Below are 20,223 nucleotides of genomic sequence, written 5' to 3'. Positions count from 1 at the left end.
GATCTGACAACCAGCAGAAACCGTGCCTTGGTGTGACGTGACATCTAAATCAGCAATCCCAAAGTGGGCAAACAAAAGCTTTGTTCTAATCAGGGGTGGATTTCTAGCAGGAGCTCCTTTGCATGTTAGCCCCTGATGTAGCCAATCCTCCAAGAGCCTACAAGGCTCTTTTTTGTAAGCTCTTGGAGGATTGGCTACATCAGGGGGCGTAGCCTAATACGCATGGGAACTCCTGCTAGAATTCCACCCCTGGTTCTAATATTAATCCCAGTGTAAGCTTTCATGAGTTAGAGCTCATTTCTTCCTATGCTGTGGGAAGGAAACTGTTTTGGAGGTTTAAGGATAACAGAAGGTGGGGGAGAAAGATGAGGAGTTGGAAAACAGAAAGGCTTGCTGTGCATCATGTCATAAATCTTTCAGATGTGATTCCATGTATAAGGGACTAGAACAGATTTGATTTTTAAATATAACAGATGACAAGAGAGTTCAGAGGTTCCAGCCTCCCTTGGGGTACAGACAAATAAAAGAATAAATGAGACCAATCAAGGAAGAAGCCATTTCTCTCATCACTCATTATATGAAGCAACCATATCTGTACCACCCCACACATGGGAATCACACTTGTAAATTTATGACAGGACTCAGATAGAGGTAAAGGTAGTAAGTCCCCTGTGCAAGCACCAGTCATTTATGACTCTGGGGTGACATCGCATCACAATATCCAAGTCAAACCAGTCAGCAGCTTGAAGAATACATTTAAAGTTGCTTGTGGCTCTCAAGCATCTAACATTTATCCTATGCGGCTCTTACGTGAAACAAGTTGGGCCACCCCTATCCTAATGGATGCTTACCTAAACTTGTAGGTTTGATGAGAACGTCGAGCACGTCGTAAAATGGGAGGCTCTTCAGCTGGACATCGGGATGCACCGGCGGAATGGGCGGGGACGGCTGCTGCATCTCAAAGCGAGGCTTTGTGTCCTGAAGCAGCACTGAACCAAGTGGTGAGGAAGGGGACTGAGGGGTGATCGAAGTTGAGGGTATTGCCTGGGGCTGGAACCCACTGAGGTCTGTTTCCACGGGAGACGAGCTGCTGTCCAAGTTGAAGACGGAAGGCTTGAGAGCGGACAAGTCAGAAAGGCCTTCTATCGTCCGGGGGTAGCGCCGCCTGTAGAGCTCTCGGATCTTTATCTGAACCGCCGGGCTGCAGCCGCTCTTCAGCAAGTGCAAAGCTCTCATCAGGAGGTCATGTTTGCGCCCGCTTTTGTTACGTCCAGCAAAGCCCAACAGCACTTGTAGTTCAGAGACCCGAAAACTTGATACCATATTCTGAGAGGAAAGACAGATGGAAAGCATTAACGTACAGAGCTGGAGGGGAGTGGGCAAGGCACATGGAAGTCTCAAAATAAGAAGGGGCTGAAGATGAACATACTGGAAACTACCTTATCCTGAAACAGACCATCGATCCATCAGGCTCAGTACTGCCTACTTAAGCAGGCAGCAGCTTTCCAGGGTCTCAGGGTGAGGTCTTTACGGGGCCTACTACCTGGTCCTTCTACCTGAGACCTTCTGCATGCCCAGCAGATGCCCTGCCACTGAGCCATGGCCAGTTCAGTGGGTTCATGTGGTTTGGCTTCCTTCACTTCAATACCATTCTACACAAGCAAACAGGCACGACTGCGGACAAGAAAATGGACCCCCATGATTTGGCACTAGAATACCAACCCAATGGAATCACTGCAGCAGGAAGATCGGTAATACTGCCTCTACCTCACCAATTTACATTTAATCCAAGTACTGCTGACAATTCTCAAGTGTTCAGCTAAATAAAATTATATGCCCCCCTTCCCCCCCCCACCGCACAATTACTGCTATATAACTATCTGGAGTCCAGTAACACCTTTAAAAAACAAGATTTCCAGCATATAACCTTTTGAAAGTCAAAGTTCCCTTTGTCAGACCTGAGTACTAGCAATCATGTCTAAATGAGATGGAAGCAAGTATTTACAACTCCCAAGACCGCTTCTGGAAAGGTTTCATGGATGTAGCATTCAAATGTTACCAGCAGCATCTGATCAACACGCTTTGGACACAATATATAAAAGACCAGTTCCAAACATGAAATGATCCTCCCTTTTAGTAGGCCCAAACATTACAGTGGAAGAATCGTGTGAGATGTGGTCTTATTTTAAATTGCATCCCCCTGCCCCACCCCCCACCCCGGAATCTAAGCCCCGCGGTGCAGAGTGGTAAAGCTGCAGTACTGCAGTCTGAGCTCTCTGTTCATGACCTGAGTTCGATCCTGGCGGAAGCTGGGTTCAGGTAGCCGGCTCCAGGTTGACTCAGCCTTCCATCCTTCCAAGGTCGGTCAAATGAGTTCCCAGCTTGCTGAGGGGGAAGTGTAGATGATTGGGGAAGGCAATGGCAAACCAGCCGATCAAAAAAGTCTGCTGTGAAAACGTTGTGATGAGACGTCACCCCAGAGTCGGAAGCAACTGGTGCTTGCACAGGGGACCTTTAGCTTTACAAAATTTCATGTGAACAAAACCTTTACAAAGTTTCATGTGAACAAACTTTGAAAACCACAAACATTGCCTTATAGACTTTGTTTCTCTTGCGCACCAAATTGAAATAGCCAGCAAATAAGACACAGAAAGCCATTTTTGGTGAATTCCCACAGAGAGCCACCGAAATCTGATCCTGGCCCAATTCCCTTCTGCAGAATCTGGATGATCTCCCTATCCAAGCGAAGCAAATACATTAACGTTAAATATATATTCTATCGTATCTTTTAACCGAATTTTCCATTTGTTCCTACCTGCCGCAAGGAATGGGGATGGGACAGAAACTGAAATAAAGTGTCCGCTCTGCTTTTCCGTGACAGTTGAAATCTCAGCTTCTTCCGCTCAACCAACCAGCCCAGCCAACTGTCAATGAACAGGTGAAAGGTCTCAAGTAAAGTGAGCTCGTTGCACACAATGATCATCACCGCTCTTTCCACTAGCAAACATTACGAGTCACTTGCACTGATCAACACTGCAGCGCAAGCCCAGCTGCAGCGTAAGATTTTCAACATGGCTTCTGCAACGAAAGAGAAAGGCCCCCGTCCCAAATAGACTGAAGAGGGCTGAGCATCTTCACTGGCCTCTGTAGGAGAGAGGAGGTCAAGCTGTCACTGGACCACTGGTCGATCGCTTAAGAGGGGTGGCCACCATCAGATGTTTGAGAGCTGCAAGGCATGAACATCAGAGGAAGGAAGGAAAGAAGGAAGGAAGGAAGGTGGGCAGAGGGATAGGTGGAATGAAAGCAACTTTAACTGCCTTCTGCAGCCTGACTGACAAGGTGGCAGAGGTTTCGAGAGCCACCTAATATGTGTGAAAGAGCTACATGTGGCTCCCGAGCCACAGTTTGGCCACCCCTGGCTTAAGAGCTTATGGCCCCCTGGAGGAACCATAAAACATAGTACTATTTCTACTGTTGTTAGCAGCAGGACCCCTCAGAACATCCTGGGGCAAGCACTACCAGGCTCAGGACATTGTCCAAACATGAATGCCGGTTTCATAGCTCCACGGGAAAGTGAAATATACTTTTGATTAGATCAAAAGGGGGTCAGAACGGATGTCCTTCTCCCCCCACCCCCACTCAAGGCAGGCATAACTTAATCTAATGGAGGACTCAGGACGACTTATGCGGAATCATCACCAGAAGTCTTCAATAACAACTTTAGCAAGCAATTACTCTCAAATCCTCGTCTGTATACACAAAATCAGGGGAATTTTTTTGCCTTTGCTATGTAATCTCTTTATCACCTGTCTGATCAAGTCTTCCTGGGTCAGCAATAGGGCCATTAGCAATCATCAAGCCATGGCAGAATCCTTTGTTCTACCCCAGTAAAGCCACCTTCTCTGAAAGTTCCCCACTAGAAGGGAAGGACAGATGGACATACACACCTCACCTCAGGGCACAATTTTCCTATAAAAATAAGCCCAAAAAACCTGCTCTGTGCATGTTGTGTTTTCTCAGGACCAACCACACACACCCGAATTCATGGGTTTCTTATTTCTCTCCTTCACAGAATGAAATGCTGGTCATTTCTCTCTAGATCTGCTGCTTCCATGGAACTCTCCAAGACTGGAAAATATCACCAATTCCTAAAACACTGTTTCCCCACTCCTCCCTGCCTTTCCAGCTCCCTCTTAAATGTTACTTGTTTTGCTGAATGAGCCTTTCTTTCCCCTCATTTTCTGTGTTAATAAAAAAAAACCCTTTTTAATTTGAACAAATTACCTGTTTATTTGAGAGTTCTCACAGATGACTGGCTGGAGTTGAGGTCTGGGTTGCCCCCTCTCACACAGTCTCCTATGCTCATTCTCCTCCACTGACTGGATACTGTCTCTTTGGGTAACACTGTGAAAGGGACTGTTCCCGTCCAAACACCCATTTTTTCCTACAAAGTGTGAGTATTCTATTTTCAATACTCATTTTTCCCTACTTCTCCTACAGCAAGAACGGAAATGTGTGCTGAAGGCAGCGTTGGGTCCACAATCTGCAGCTCAATCCAGCATCAGTATAATTGAACATATGAACAACATATGAAGCTGCCTTATACCGAATCAGACCCCCCCTTGGTCCATCAAAGTCAGTATTGTCTTCTCAGACTGGCAGCGGCTCTCCAGGGTCTCAAGCTGAGGTTTTTCACACCTATTTGCCTGGACCCTTTTTTGGAGATGCCGGGGATTGAACCTGGGACCTTCTGCTTCCCAAGCAGATGCTCTACCACTGAGCCACCGTCCCTCCCCGAATTTTATAATTTTATACACCAAGCTATAAAAGATGCCTTTTTATGTCAAGACAGAAAAAAAATAAATTGGGGTATGATTAATAATAACTGGATATCTTTGGATTCCCCTCATTATGTTTTCTTCCCTCCCTCCCCCACAAATAAAAGCCCAGCCACTGCTTCTACATTTCTGCAAACCGTGCGTATTTAGTATGAACTTCGAGGTTTAATCGGGCATCACGCCCAAATCACAGTTTAAGCTAACCACAGCATGGAACAAAAACCCCCATGATTTTAGCTTAGACCTGACAGTCTGCTTTTGCAGCCCCTTCCCAATGCACTTGTTGATCCCACAAGTCCCGGTGGAATTGTGGTGACCCCATAGGGTTTCCAAGGCGAGAGACGTTCACAAGTGGCTTGCCATTGCCTGCCTCCGCGTTCTGGCACTGGACTTCCCTAGTGGCCTCCCATCTAAATGCCACCCTTGTTTAGCTTCCCAGATCCGACATGATTGGGTTCGCTTGGAGCTATCCAGGTCAGGGCTGGCAGCTTCATGAATTCCCCTCTCCGTGGTACAGAAGAAGAAAAAGAAGATACTGGATTTATATCCCGCCCTATAAAAGAATTGCAGATTTATACCCCACCCTTCTCCCTGAATCAGAGAGCGGCTTACAATCTCCTTTATCTCCTTCCCCCACAACAGACACCCTGTGAGGTAGATGGGGCTGAGAGGGCTCTCCCAGAAGCTGCCCTTTCAAGGACAACTCCTACAATAGCTATGGCTGACCCAAGATCATTCCAGCAGCTGCGAGTGGAGGAGTGGGGAACCAAACCCGGTTCTCCCAGATAAGAGTCTGCATACTTAACCACTACACCAAACTGGCTCTCTATACTCTGAATCTCAGAGCTGTCACAATCTCCTCTACCCCCCCCCCACAACAGAGGTAGGTGGGGCTGAGTTTCAAGGACAACGCCTGTGAAAGCTATGGCTGACTCAAGGCCATTCCAGCAAGTGCAAGTGGAGGAGAGGGGAATCAAACCCGGTTCTCCCAGAAGAGTCCACATGCTTAACTACTACACCAAGCTGCCCTTTCAAGGACAATTCCTACAATAGCTATGGCTGACCCAAGGTCATTCCAGCAGGTGCAAGTGGAGGAGTGGGGAATCAAACCCGGTTCTCCCAGATAAGAGTCTGCATACTTAACCACTACACCAAACTGGCTCTCTATACTCTGAATCTCAGAGCTGTCACAATCTCCTCTACCGCCCCCCCCCCCAACAACAGAGGTAGGTGGGGCTGAGTTTCAAGGACAACGCCTGTGAAAGCTATGGCTGACTCAAGGCCATTCCAGCAAGTGCAAGTGGAGGAGAGGGGAATCAAACCCGGTTCTCCCAGAAGAGTCCACATGCTTAACTACTACACCAAGCTGCCCTTTCAAGGACAATTCCTACAATAGCTATGGCTGACCCAAGGTCATTCCAGCAGGTGCAAGTGGAGGAGTGGGGAATCAAACCCGGTTCTCCCAGATAAGAGCCCGCGCACTTAACCACTACACCAAACTGGCTCTCAGTTGTCCCAGGAGCAGGTTTAAAGCCATAACTACGCTTTTTCCATTCAGAAAATGCACCCAAAATAGTAACTGCGCTCAGCAGTCATGACAAACTGAGACCAGGCACAAAAACAGATTGTAGCCATGCTCACACTTCTCCTCCCTACTACTGCAGTGCTCAATTAAAAAAACATACCTGTTTAATCCAACACTAACTTGCTTCCAGGAAGGTAGCTAAACCAAATGAAACTTATTCCTGACAAACCAGGCTTCTGATCTGGGGAAGGTTTAGAACCCTCACTCCACACAGCAGAGACTGGATTTCATGGCAAACTGGAAGCGTGATCCATACTGGAGATACTGGTCCAAGAGGGAGCAGGCCGCCACAGCAGCAGCCTGCATTCATGCTTAATCCATTTGCTGCCGAAAAGCAGACAATGGCAGACCACAGTTTGCAAATTCACTTCGAGCCAACGTTTCCAATTCTGATTTGGCAGTCTCCAGTTCATCAGAGCTTTCTTGACCATGGTTTGGCATGGCGGTCTGGTTGTACCCCAAGGTAAGCTTAGAAATGCTTTTCAGCAAGCGAGTAAAATAGTCTACTATGGGTGATCAGACAGACATGCTATGAATATATGGAAAGGAGGAAGTATATGCAAGTAGTCTGAAGAACAGAGCGCCATTTGTGTATTGATCTATCAGGACTGGTTTCTTCACCTCACATCTAGTCTACTTTTAAAATAATATCGCATATCCACTTTTCTTCTGCATGAACACTAGAAGCATAAAGATTGACATTTACGGCAGCTTTCTCGAACTTCACTTATCCGGGACGATGCATAAAATTACAATTTGCGTGTGGAGCTTTTGTGACGGTGACTCAGCTTCTATAGATGTTTATAATTTTTTCTCTTTTTAGGCAAAAAGTTGCTAAGGACATTTATTTATAACAATGTTTCTAGCTTACTTTCCTTATCAGGACCCAAGGCAGATAGTTGCTGCAGAGATTTCCAGAATCCAGAGGAAGGATTTGTTTTGAGCTTGCCTAGTCACAACAAACAAGACAAGATTAAGCAACAGTGTTATTGTCAGCTTGGAGGAACTATGGGCAAGCAGGGCCAGATGGAGAGGGAAGAAGGCAGCTGGCAGAGGGAGCCACTGCAAGCCTGAAGAAAACAAGGAGACTGGGGGCTAAGGAGAAGAAGTGGCAGTGAGAAGAAGAGAAGCCATGTTGGATCAGGCCAATTCATGAATGGTCCGTCCAGTCCAACACTGTCACACGGCGGCCCAAACCCTGATGGCATCAGGAGATCCACCAGCAGGGGCAGAGCTCCAGAAGCCTTCCCACTGTTACCCCCAAGCCCCAAGTGCATCACTGCCCCAGAAACAGCGTTCCAGCCATATAGTGTGAGTAACATCCAATGATGGACGTCTGCTTCATATGTTTATCCAACACCCTCTTGAAATTGTCTATGCTTGTAGTATTCACTGGTCCAGGGAAGAGGGATCAGACAAGCAGCAGGAGCCGGGAGAAGAAGGCACACTGCTTCTTTCCTTTCTCTAAATCCCATCCCCAGGAAGAAGGCCAGCAAGTGTCTGGGAAAAGGATGATGCTAACTCCATTCTCCCTTCCCTGCTTACTGCCCCAGCTCCTTCAGAAACAGAAAGCAGGAGGGCAGAAGAGGCCTCCCTCCACCACCACCACCACCACGCTGCAAACTTCTCATGGTTCCCTCTACCACACACTTGTTTCCCACTAGTTTTTTACTTACAATTTTGAATTTTTAGCGTGGTCAATTAATGTTTTTGCTTTAGCTTGTTGTTATTTGTGAACAAATGGCATGAACAGACATTTAACATCTGAAGGGAATTTGCACTGGGGTTTAAGACTGATAAAAGAATGTAAATGGTCTCTGAAATTGTATTTTATATGGACGGGTAATTTCAGGCAACCTATTCGCTGAAGCCAATTTGAATTCAATCCTCACTGTACTAATTTTGTCAAAATGATAGCGCATGGCGTATGAAGTTCTAAGTGTTTGTAATTTTGTTGCTAGAACGGTGTTGGTTTATGGTAATTTGGGGGTAATCTTACTTGCATGGCAGAAGTTTCCAATGCTAATGAAGTAGCTTTCTGTGGCTTAGCTATGTATCTTGATCGTCTTTGTAGGCGACATTTTCTTATAACGGTCACCATGTTTGTGTCTGGAAAACAAAAAAATAGTAAGAAAACATAGGTACATGGAAAGTGCCTATGGAGATTTTTTTGTTTGTTTGAGATCCAAAGCTCTACTATTGGTTTTACTAAGAAGTCAGGCAAGCTAAGAGTAGGAAGACAAAGTTCATCCAAGTTCAAGGCAAGTGGGAGTGAGTAATGTGATCAGACAAACATGGGCATAGAATAGTCAGACATTCTCAAGAAGTGCTGAAGATTTATTAGAAAAGATGTGATCGCTGGCAAGAAGTTAAGTATTTCTGGTGTTTCACTAGTGTGAATTTGCCATTTCTTTCCCAGTAACATTCTTTATACCACAAGAAAAGGCATTTTTTTCAATGTTTAAACGTAGAAAGATGAACACAGAAAAGGAGCTAGTCTGATATTCCTGCTGGTTTTAATGAACTTTCCCTCTAGTTTAATGTCACATAGCACCTTGTACGCTCAGAACAAAGTTTGAGTCCAGTGGCACCTTTACAACCAACAACATTCAATCCTGGGTGTAAGCTTTCACGTCCATTCATACTTCATCAGATGCGTATTATACCCAGAACTACTTTGTTGGTCTAAAAGGTGCCGCTGGACTCAAACTTTGTTCTATTGCTTCAGACCAGGGGTGGCCAAACTTGCTTAATTTAAGAGCCACTTAGAATAAATGTCAGATGTTTGAGAGCTGCACAGAATAAACATCAGAAAGCTGCAAGACATGAACATCAGATGTTGGAGGGGGGGAGGGAAGGAAGGAAGGAAGGAAGAAAGGAAGGAAGGAAGGAAGGAAGGAAGGAAGGAAGGAAGGAAGGAAGGAAGGAAGGAAGGAAGGAAGGAAGGAAGGAAGGAAGGAAGGAAGGAAGGAAGGAAGGAAGGAAAGGAGAGGTGGAAAGAAAGTAACTTTAATTTTAAATGCATTTTCCAAGTCACTGACTGGCTTGGAGAAGTTATTTAAGGAAACCAATGCTTTTCCCAAGCCAGCCAACAGGTGTGTGGTGGTGGTGGGGGGGGGGGGGGGGGGCTTCAAGCAGGGCCAGATCTAGGTGGGGGCAGAGGGGGATGCTCGCCCTGGGCGCCGATGGAGTATGGAGTCCATTGTATTCTATAGGACCATAAGATAGAACGGCCCATAAGGGGGCATCATTTTTTTAATTTTGCCCCCCCCCTCAAAAAACATGTAGATCTGGTCCTGGCTTCAAGAGCCACACAATATACGTGAAAGAGCCACATGTGGCTCCCGAGCCACAGTTCGGCCACCCCTGCTTCAGACCAACATGGCTCCCCACCTGAATCTGTGTGCTCAGATTTAGTGAGCGGCACTTTTTCTTCCAAAACTCTACCAGAGGAGATCTACAGAGCAAGCTGCCAAATTACGGGACGGTGCACCCAATTAGTACTAAGCAAAGCTTCCTTGTCCTCTCAGATTTCAGAGTTTGCACAATTAAAATAGCGACCCAGTGAGAAAAACTGTCCTACGCTGCTGACTATAATGCCATCCTCTGCTTCACAGAATCTTGTCCAAGGTCAGACAACAGAAGATCAATGGATGCCACTTAGGGAGTCAATGCTTGCATTCCTGATCCTAAATACAAGAAATTAGTAAAGGGCTAGTGAAGTGAGGCCCAGAATGCAAGTGGACATGCATTTGCTATTCTGGTTTTGGAAGAAATGCCACCACAAAACACAGACCTCCTTAATGTCCAAGGCTAAAAAGAAGGGTGACTTACCCCTGCCCCTCAACAAAGCTTACATCTTATGTCTTATCTTTATTACTGTTGTCGATATTATAATAAATGAACTACAAATAACTTAGCAGACAAAACAATTGAAATACTACTAAGAATAAAGCTGAAGATGACTAGCACATTTGGAAAAGTAGGGAAGGTGAGACTTGGAGGGGGCACACCATATCCCCTCCCCATCACCAAGCCTGGCGCAGCTTCACACCCCAGTACCTACCACAGAGCCCAGCGGCCGGCCCCCTCTCCCGCCGCAGCAGATCCCTTTTCTACTGGTAACTGCGCAACTGTATTTGGTGGTGGTGGTTAAACTTTCCTATGTATTTTACTGGATTTCAATTTTTTCTGCAAACCTGGCGAGCCCCTCAAGCTAGCAGGAAAATCTGTTTAGCATTCATTTGGCCCCAATCTGTGGATTTAGCGATTCGCAAATGGGGGGGGCCACATGTTGCTATTAGAGATATAGATACTACTGCACAACAAAAATTATACCTCACCAAAAGTGATATGTAAGAACCGTCTATACGTTTATAGTACAAATACCATGTACCCTGGGCACAAGATTCTATTTGAATCACTTTCGTGTCAAGCGAGTAACTTCTCTTTCCATATGAACTCATGAAGCTACCTTATACAGAATCAGATTACTGGTGTATTAAAGTTATGTATTGTCTATTCCAGGGGTCCCCAACCCCCAGTCCGTGGGCTGGTCCCAGTTTGTGGCCTGTTAGCAAACAGGCCGCGGAGTCAGGCAGAGATCTTCGTCTACTCCTCATTTAAAGATCTCCCAATGGAGGGGCAGGGACGGGGCGTGGGCTTGAGGGCAGCCTGGGGCAGCAAAAACCCCAACAACCCCACCCTCACTGGTCCATGAAAAATTGTCTTCCGCAAAACCAGTCCCGGGTGCCCAAAAGGTTGGGGGCCACTGGTCAACTCAGACTAGCTGCTGCTTCTGGTCTTAGGGCAATGATCTATTCACATTACCTACGACTTCCTTGGAGGTTTTTAAACAGAGGCTAGATGGCCATCTGACAGCAATGAAGATCCTGTGAATTTAGGGGGAGGGGTTTGTGAGTTTCCTGCATTGTGCAGGGGGTTGGACTAGATGACCCTGGAGGTCCCTTCCAATTCTATGGTTCTGATTCTATGACTTGACTCTTTAACGGAGGCACCAGGGATTGGACTTGGGGGCCTTTTGAGTGCCAAGCAGATGCTCTGCCCCTGAGTTACACTCCCTTCTTTTAAACAGGAGTCTATTTTTGAAAGTATGCCTTCTACATGTTCCCTTTCTGTGCATTCTCATTCAACGTCAAAGATGTTACAAATTGCTTCATTGAAAGTGCACCAACTTTTAAGTCTACATAACACAGTTACCCACTATGTTGGTCACTATTACACGCAGTATTTTGCTGCATCACATCTACAACACTGCTGAATTTGCCCCACGACACGAACAAGATTATATTCTCATATACGTGGTGAAACAGCATAGTTAAACAGACCCAGGGTCACAAGGCAAAGCTATAACTACTTTCACTAACCAGTGGTCAATAACTATGATTAAATAAATTAAAATGTCATCAGTACAATTAAGTGCCTCATGGCAAACATCAACTCTATCCTCCTGATACTGGGAATGGTTTATAAGGAGAGACAAAGAAGCAGATTGTACACCCAAATGCTTAGCCTGAAAAGGATCTCCTTAGCCTAACAGTAAACAGACAGAATACCAAGTACCAAGAATGAACACTTTCTCAAAACAGTATTTTGATTTGTGATCTTAAGTGCTGATAAAATTCTGCTAGAAACTCTTCTGCCTCTCATCTTTGTAACCAATTTGTTTTGCAAACACTGCATCTATATATTTTTTAAAACTCAGAAGATACTGTCGTTCTGCAATTCCCCCCATTTCAACCAACATGGAATTCACATTTCCCCACCTTAACAGCAGTGTTCTACTAATTTTAGTTTGCCCTCCCAAAACAATCTCTCTGCCCCAAAAGACCTTCCCCAACACTGATCCTAAATCAAGTAAGGAGAGGAGACCAAGAGTCACAGCATCCTATTTCAAGCAGGAAATATATTAAATCTTTAGGGGGAAGAAGGAAAAGGTAAACGTCAGTGGCAAGAAGATGATATTGGATTTATATCCCGCCCTATACTCTGAATCTCAGTCTCAAAGTGGTCACAATCTCCTTTACCTCCCCCACCCCACAACAGACACCCTGTGAAGTAGGTGGGACTGAGAGAGCTCTTACAGCAGCTGCCCTTTCAAGGACAACTCCAACAAAAGCTATGGCTGACCCAAGGCCATTCCAGCAGCTGCAAGTGGAGGAGGGGGGAATCAAACTCGGTTCTCCCAGATAAGAGTCCGTGCACTTAACCACTACACCAAACCTGCACGCTATAGTGGAAGCAATCCACAGGTGTTTATTTCAGTGTTGCGTGTGCAAACACAGCACACCATAACATCAGGGATGCATATTTTCAATCACTAAACCAAATAAGCAAGAAGTTAACATGCAAATTAACCAACATGCACCTTGACCAGAAGGTTTGGATAACAAGAGGTCCTACAGCAGTAGGATTTCCAACTAGATTTATCCTGCATTAAGGGACGGAGACAAAAAAACAGATTGGCACAAATTGCCACCCAGCACTCCCACAATGTACTGTGTTGTTGGCAACTATAAATTGTAATCACATTAGAAGATCAAAACAAGGAAGGAGAAGACACACAACATCCTCCTCTCATGTTAATGAAATTTCACCTAAACAATAACAGACAACAGCATGCAGTAAGTTTATTTTCACACAGCCCATTTCATTTTAGCATTATGCTACAGATGTATAATTTCTGGAAGTTTTGAAGTCACTGGGGGGGAAATGTGCTTTTTTGTGGGGGGAAATGACAATTGGAAAAACTGATGCAACACTTTTCCTAACAAACCCAAACTTATTTTGCTGCTTTAACATAAAACGCCATCATTTAACTTTAGCATACAAAAGTATAGGCATATATACATATATTTTAAGGCATAAATGTCTTAGTCTCTACAAACAAAGCTGCAGATATTATCTAGCACTCGATACGCAGTTGCAAACTACTGCCCCCTATTTACTTTAGCACAAATTCTGCAGTAAATTTATATGAAACAGTTTCTGTCCAGTCACAATACCAATACCAGCATACTTATTCTGGGTATAAGCTTTCGTGTACAGTGTGTGTGCACACAAAAGCTTATATCCAGAATAAAACTTTGTTGGTCTTAAAAGTGCTACTGGACTCAAACTCTGTTTCAGACCAACACAGCTACCCATCTGGATATCAAGGTCATGCTGAATCCTTTAATAAAATAATATTTAACTCTTATGTTCTTAGTATCAATGGCTACTAGCTATGGTGATTAAAGGTAACTTTCATGTTTAGAGACAGCTAGCCTCTTAAGCCCAGGGCCAGGAAGCAACATAACGGGAGGCTTTGGCCTCTACGCCCTGTTGTTGGCCCTCCAGAGGAACTGGTTGGCCACCGTGTGAGGCAGGAGGCTGGACTAGATGGACCACTGGTCTGATCCAGCAGGGCTCTTCTGATGTTCTTATGGAGGCCTTGGCCTCTCTGCCCTTTTGCTGGCCCTCCTGAGGAACTGGTTGGCCACCGTGTGAGGCAGGAGGCTGGACTAGATGGACCACTGGTCTGATCCAGCAGGGCTCTTCTGATCTTCTTATGGAGGCCTCGGTCTCTCTGCCCTGTTGTTGGCCCTCTAGAGGAACTGGTTGGGCACTGTGTGAGACAGGATGCTGGACTAGATGGAACACTGGCTTAGACTGATCCAAGTTCACTCAGCAAACTTCCATAGCAGAGCAGGGATTTGAACTGGGCCTTCCAGATCTTAGTCTGACGCCAACTACTACCCATGCTGGTACACCACCTAATGCAACTCCTAAAGATACAGCGGACTTGTCACTTTTTGTGAAATATTTTGGCCCTTTTGATTTGCACGAGACACACAGTACGTAATTGGTAGTTGAAATCTGGAAATGCAAGGACGGCAAAAGGAAAACCTGAGAAATATCCATGAATCCGGGAAGTTGGTAAATTTAACACATCTGTAGCCCATGGCTCACTCACACACCTCAAAGAGGTATATGGGCGAGATAAAAAAATTCAACAGATGTTTTGAGTTTAACAGGGGAAAAGGAGCAGATTTTTAAAAGACAAGTGGAAAGGGCATCACAAGACATTTGCCAACATAAAGGTCATCACAGAAACATTAACACTCCTTCTCAATACTAATTTCCCTCTCAAAGAAGGTGATGTGATAACATGTTCAACTGGTGGTGAGCTCTCCTTTTTTGGAGGTTCTTTGGAGGTCTTCAAACAGAGGCTAGGTCGGGGTGTCGAACTGATTTGTTATGAGGGACGGACTGACATAAATGAGACCTTGTTGGGCCGAGCCATGTCAGGCCGGGCCATATGTGTACCTATTTAAGATCAGGCAGCATAGATATAAACTTTATAAAGGACACAGGCAAACACAATTAAAGAGAATGCTTAAAACACTGACTTGCTTAAAACATGCTTAAAACATTGACACTCGTTGGTCTTAAAGGTGCTTTCTTTGTATCTCTTCCATGAGACCCAGGGAACTGGGCAAAGGATGCTCTGGCTCTATTCTTCCTTCCCCAGGAGGAGGAGGAGTCTCAGTCAATAGAAGGAAGAGAGACTTGGCTCAGGAGCTCTGCTGCACGATTGAGACAGCTTGGCAAAGCAAACTCTCCCTCCCCCCCTTCCTCTCAGCCAATGAAGAAAATAGAGGCTTTGCTCTGTAGCTCCTGTGCAACTGAGAAAGCCCTGCAAAGCAAGCTGCTATGCAGAAGGAAGCAAGAGAGCGGGAGAAGAAAGCAGATGATGGTCAGTTGCTCAGGAGCCTGACAGGAGCCCTCTGAGGGCCTGATTCAGTCTCGGGGCTGCATGCTTGACATGCCTGGGCTAGGTGGTTATCTGACAGCAAAGATGATTCAGTGAACTTAAGCAGATCACGAGAGAGAGAGCAGGAAGAGTTGCATCAGTGCTTAGTTCTTGTGGCCCTTTCTTGCAAGCCCCAGGAAATGTTGATCACCACTTCTGGGTCAGGCAGCAATTTTCCCCAGGCCAGTCTGGCCAGGGATTCTGGAGGGTCCCCCACCCACACCAATCTTCGGGGCATGGAGTAGGAGTAAGTGGAGTGGGGGGGGGTATTTATGAATTTCCTGTATTGTGTAGGGGAATGGACTAGATGTGGGAAGTCCTTTCCAACTTTATAATTTAATGGTTCTAAGCTAGAAAGCAGGAGTGCTAACTGGTGATAGTCAGGGACCCACTGGAACCGCTAAGTACATAAAGCAACGACATAACACAGAAAGAGTCTCACAGTCAATACAACATAAGTGAATGGAACAGATTCAGTATTCTGCATTCAAAAAAACACCTCCAGGAAAACTTATTTCAAAGAGAAAGGAAGTCAGCTGACAAAGAATTCTCCAAGATGACAGATGCCAGCCAGGGTGTGTGAAAGTGTATTCCATTTACACCTTTCACCCAAGCTGAAACTTTCCAGCGCTTATGCCAGTGTTTCATAATTTAACATTTCGAAGACAAACGGTGTTAAAAGGAAAGAACAATCACATGCAAGAACAGAACTTTTTCATTTTATATCACTCTTCACTTCACATACGCAAGCAACCTTGCCAGAACAAGGGTTCATACCAATAGAAGCCATTAGAATTACTACAAGGTGACTGGTTGGGTTTCTATAAAAACCCGCATCTTGGAAAAGCAATTAGGACTTGCCTAATTGCCACTAAACTAGTCCACCTCAGCATAAGAAACAAGACCAAATAAGTCATAAAAGGGAACTACTAAGGAAAAGGGCAAAACCCACAACGCATCTTAATTGAAATGTGTGTTAAATGGAGTCACATGCAATATAAAGTCTTCCTTCAGCTCTTATTTCACGTAACAGAAGAAGAAGAAAAAGAAGACCGCAGATTTATACCCTGCCCTTCTCTCTGAATCAAAGTCTCAGGGTGGCTCACAATCTCCTTTCTCTTCCTCCCCCACAACAGACACCCTGCGAGGTGGGTTGGGCTGAGAGGGCTCTCACAGCAGCTGCCCTTTCAAGGGACAACTCCTGCAATAGCTATGGCTAACCCAAGGCCATTCTAGCAGCTATAAGTGGGGAATCAAACCCGGTTCTCCAGATAAGAGTCCGCACACTTAACCACTACACCAAACTGGCTCTCTTGGTAACAGACAAAGATTCAAATACAGCCATCTCTTAGGGCTCCATGGATTTGGGGGAAGATCAGCTCAGAGTCCCCAAATATCACTCAGTCTAAAAACTGTATAGGACCTGGGTGCACCAGTCACTGATCATGCACGTGTTTGAAGAGAAAAACAGCCTAAGAACCAACAGGAGATAGACTGATAGCAAACAGTGGCTGTACAGCACAGGGAAGAAAACAGAAGATATACACAGAGGGGAAAGGAGAGCAGGTATGGTGTGTCACAAAGTGTGCAAAAGTGAGGTGAAGAACTTAAGTGACTTTGGCTCCAAGAGGAGGCCACCAAAGAACTGAGTAAAAGAAGGGGGCACAAAAGAGGGAGATGAATGGAAACTTTACAATCTGACCTTCAAATCCAGGAGAAAAGGCAAAGGAAAAAAGGGCGAGCAAAGGGCTGTGGAAAGAGGCTCAGAAAGCCAGCCTTTTAACATGCAAAAGAAGAAATTTCAGAGCAAGAAGGGGGAGGGACGCCAGGAGCAAAGGCATTTTTGGTGATGGGCCTTAAAAGAGCACCAACCTGGACAAAGGCGAGGGCGGGGGGGAGAGAGAGATACTAAAAACATATGCAAACCCTGGGAAGAAAAACATCTTGTGCAGCCTAGAGAATGGCAGAGGATACAGAAAGAAGGAAGAGAATGCTGAATGCAAGGAGGCGGGAATCTGGGAGGGGGGATTCACTTTGGCTAGTAGAGCAATCTAGGCAGGTGGGTAACCGTGCTGGTCTGCAGTAGAAGAGCTATCTTCGAGTCCAGCTGCACCGTAGAGACCACAATTATTTCTTTCCTTTTTGGGGGGGGGGGGGGGAATATGAGCTTTCAGGATGGCAGATCAGCAAGCCAACTTCCTTAGAGAAAAGACCAAGAGTCCAGTTAGCACCTTCAACACTCACAAAATCTGCGGCCAGGTATGAGCTTTGGCAAGATAATCCTGCCACAAATGTTGTTAAATCTTGAAGGTGCTCCTGGGACCTTGCTCTTTTCTACTGCTACAAACACGGCTACCCATCTTGGATTTATCTCCAAATTTATTCAGGGCAGGGATCTCTCAACAAGCTGACCCTGGAAAAGATAATCTCGTTAAAAGGGGTGGTGGTTGGGGGAGAATGCGAGCAACGCTTAAAAAAATATAAATAGGTGTGGAGGTTGGGGTAGGGATGCCAGATCCAATTCAAGAAATATCTGGGGACTCTGGGGGTGGAGCCAGCAGTCTTCGAGGGTGGAGCCAGGAGCATGAGTGTGACAAGCATAATTGAACTCCAAAGGGTGTTCTGGCCATCACATTTAAAGGGTCCACACACACCTTTTAAATGCCTTCCCTCCAATGGAAATAAGGATAGGGGCACCTTCTTTGGGAACTCATAGAACTGGACCCCCGGCTCCAATCTTTTCGAAAACTGAAGGGTGTTTTGAGAATACGTACCGGATGCTATGCTGAAGATTCAGTGCCTCTACCTCAAAAAAACAGCCCCCCATCCCGCAGAGCCCCAAATACCTGCGGATAAATTCTCCATTATTCCCTATGGGAATCAGTCTTCATAGGGAATAATGGTGTGCCCAGCAGACACTTCCCTCCCCACCCCCACTTTCTGATGATCCTGAAGCAGGGAGGGGGGCCTCCAAACGGGGAGATCCCCTTCCCCTGCTTGGGGATCGGCAACCCTGGTTGGGGGCAGGGAGGAGAATAACAGGGATAATTTATAGGCTCATGAGGCTGAATCTTTATGTACTTTGAGGAGGGGGGTGTTTGATAAAAGGAAGGCAGGGGCTTTAAAAGGAGGCTGAGGGATTGGGGAGCGGGGCACCACATGGGGAATGGGGGAGGGCAGGTGTGGAATTCTAGCAGGAGCTTCTTTGCATATTAGACCCCTACCCCAATGTAGCCAATCCTCCAAGAGCTTACAGGGCTCACTACGGAGCCTACCGTAAGCTTCAGAAGGACTGGCTACATCAGGAGGGTGTGGCCTAATAGGCAAAGGAGGTCCTGCTAGAATTCCTTACAGGGCTCTTCTCACAGGGCCTGCTCTAAGCTCCAGGAGGATTGGCTACATCAGGGGGTGTGTGGCCTAATAGGCAAAGGAGGTCCTGCTAGAATTCCTTACAGGGCTCTTCTCACAGGGCCTGCTGTAAGCTTCAGAAGGACTGGCTACATCAGGGGGTGTGTGGCCAAATAAGCAAAGGAGGTCCTGCTAGAATTCCTTACAGGGGTCTTCTCACAGGGCCTGCTGTAAGCTCCAGGAGGATTGGCTACATCAAGGGGGTGTGGCCTAATATGCAAAGGAGCTCCTGCTAGAATTCCACCCCTGGGGGAGGGAACGGCCCAAGAGGGACTGAGGCGGCCTTTTCTCTCCCTCTTTGACCCTTCTGTGGCTGCGGCTGCTGCTCCGAGGGGAGGGCGGGAGGCGGTCCCTGGAGGCGCGAAGGGGGGTGGGGGGGGGGAGGCGGGAGAAAGGAAGAGCGGCTCTTCCACTCCTTCTCCCGCCGGAAAGATGGATGCCGCCGAGGCCGGGGAGGAAGGCGGGGGGAAGCGAGGCCGGAGGGCGGCCCCCGAGAAGGCTCGCCTCAGGGAGGGAGGGAGGGGGGGGGGGAAGAGAAGCGCCGCGGCCGCCGCCGCCTCCTCACCCTCAGCTCCTCGAAATCCGCCATTTTCTACCCGCCGTCCGACGCCGCCGACGCCGCTGCCACCATCCTGCACCCGCCCGAGCGCCCGCCTCCCCGCGTGAGCGAGCCGGGGGCGGGGCCTGAGCCGAGCCACGCCCCTCGGCCGCCGGCGAAGGAGGAGGCGGGGGCGGTTGGGGGCGGCCGTTAGAAGCCGTTTCCCGCCCGAGCTTTGCCGAAGAGGGGAGAGCCGGCTCGGAGAAGCTCGGGCCGGGAGTGCGTTTCGGTCAGCGCGGCCGAGGGAAGCAAATAAAAAACTTTGGTGCGAGGCTGTCAAAGACACGAGTTCTGAGTCAGAAATTCTCCTCAGAGCGCTTTCCTCACGCACACGTTCGTTTATTTCCGATCGTTATAGTCCGCCTTTGTCAGGGACTGAAAGGCGGGTCACGCAGAGTGAACCAGCACGGTTTCCCGCCTTTTCCTCAACGTTCTTTCCCCATAAAGTCGATTCGTTGCTCCTTTTTTTTTTTTTGCCTCTGCGCATGCGCAATTTATACGACCGTGCCTTTCTTTCCAAGAGATACCCAGAGTAGCTCATGGATGGGAAACAGTACGAGTCCAGTGACGCCTTGAAGATCAAAACTCAATTCTGGATATAAGTTTTCGTGTGCATGCGCAGTTCTTCGCATATCAGATGAAGTATGCATGTACACGAATGCTTATGCCCAAAACTAAACTTTGCTGGTCTAAAGGTGCCATTGGACTTAAAACTTTGTTGTGTTGCTTCAGACCAACATGGCTCCCCCACCTAATTCTCCAGCATGCTCATACTTCCCACAATTAGCATTTTCAATAGGGTTACTATTGACATTTAAACATAAGAGAAACCATGTTGGATCAGGCCAATGGCCCATACAGTCCAACACTCACACAGTAGCAAAAAAAATGGTTCACAAGTGGTTCCACTTTGCCCCCCCCCCCCCCCCCCCCAAAAGCACCAAGAATACAGAGCATCACTGCCCCAGACAGTTCCAAT

The 20,223-nt window shown here is 46.7% G+C and overlaps 1 protein-coding gene across 6 annotated transcripts in view; it reads right to left on the bottom strand.

The window, feature by feature from the left end:
* PIAS2 (protein inhibitor of activated STAT 2) overlaps window positions 1-19,316 on the bottom strand; it is a 43,654-nt gene extending 24,338 nt beyond the window's left edge. For 4 of the 6 annotated variants that reach the window (XM_060236207.1, XM_060236202.1, XM_060236203.1 and 1 more), the window contains exons 1-3: window positions 19,212-19,311; window positions 8,423-8,532; window positions 852-1,326 (exon numbers count right to left, since the gene is read on the bottom strand). In XM_060236207.1, the coding sequence (XP_060092190.1) occupies window positions 852-1,326; window positions 8,423-8,524 (577 nt within the window). In that variant the 5' untranslated portion in view covers window positions 8,525-8,532; window positions 19,212-19,311. Of the gene's footprint in view, window positions 1-851; window positions 1,327-8,422; window positions 8,533-19,211 lie in introns of all 6 variants that reach the window. The other 2 variants (XM_060236206.1, XM_060236205.1) reach the window with 1 other exon arrangement.
* Window positions 19,317-20,223: the final 907 nt, after the last annotated feature.

Source organism: Heteronotia binoei, chromosome 4 (assembly GCF_032191835.1).
Source record: "Heteronotia binoei isolate CCM8104 ecotype False Entrance Well chromosome 4, APGP_CSIRO_Hbin_v1, whole genome shotgun sequence".
In the NCBI taxonomy this organism is placed as follows: domain Eukaryota; kingdom Metazoa; phylum Chordata; class Lepidosauria; order Squamata; family Gekkonidae; genus Heteronotia; species Heteronotia binoei.
This window is presented reverse-complemented; position numbering and strand designations above follow the sequence as displayed.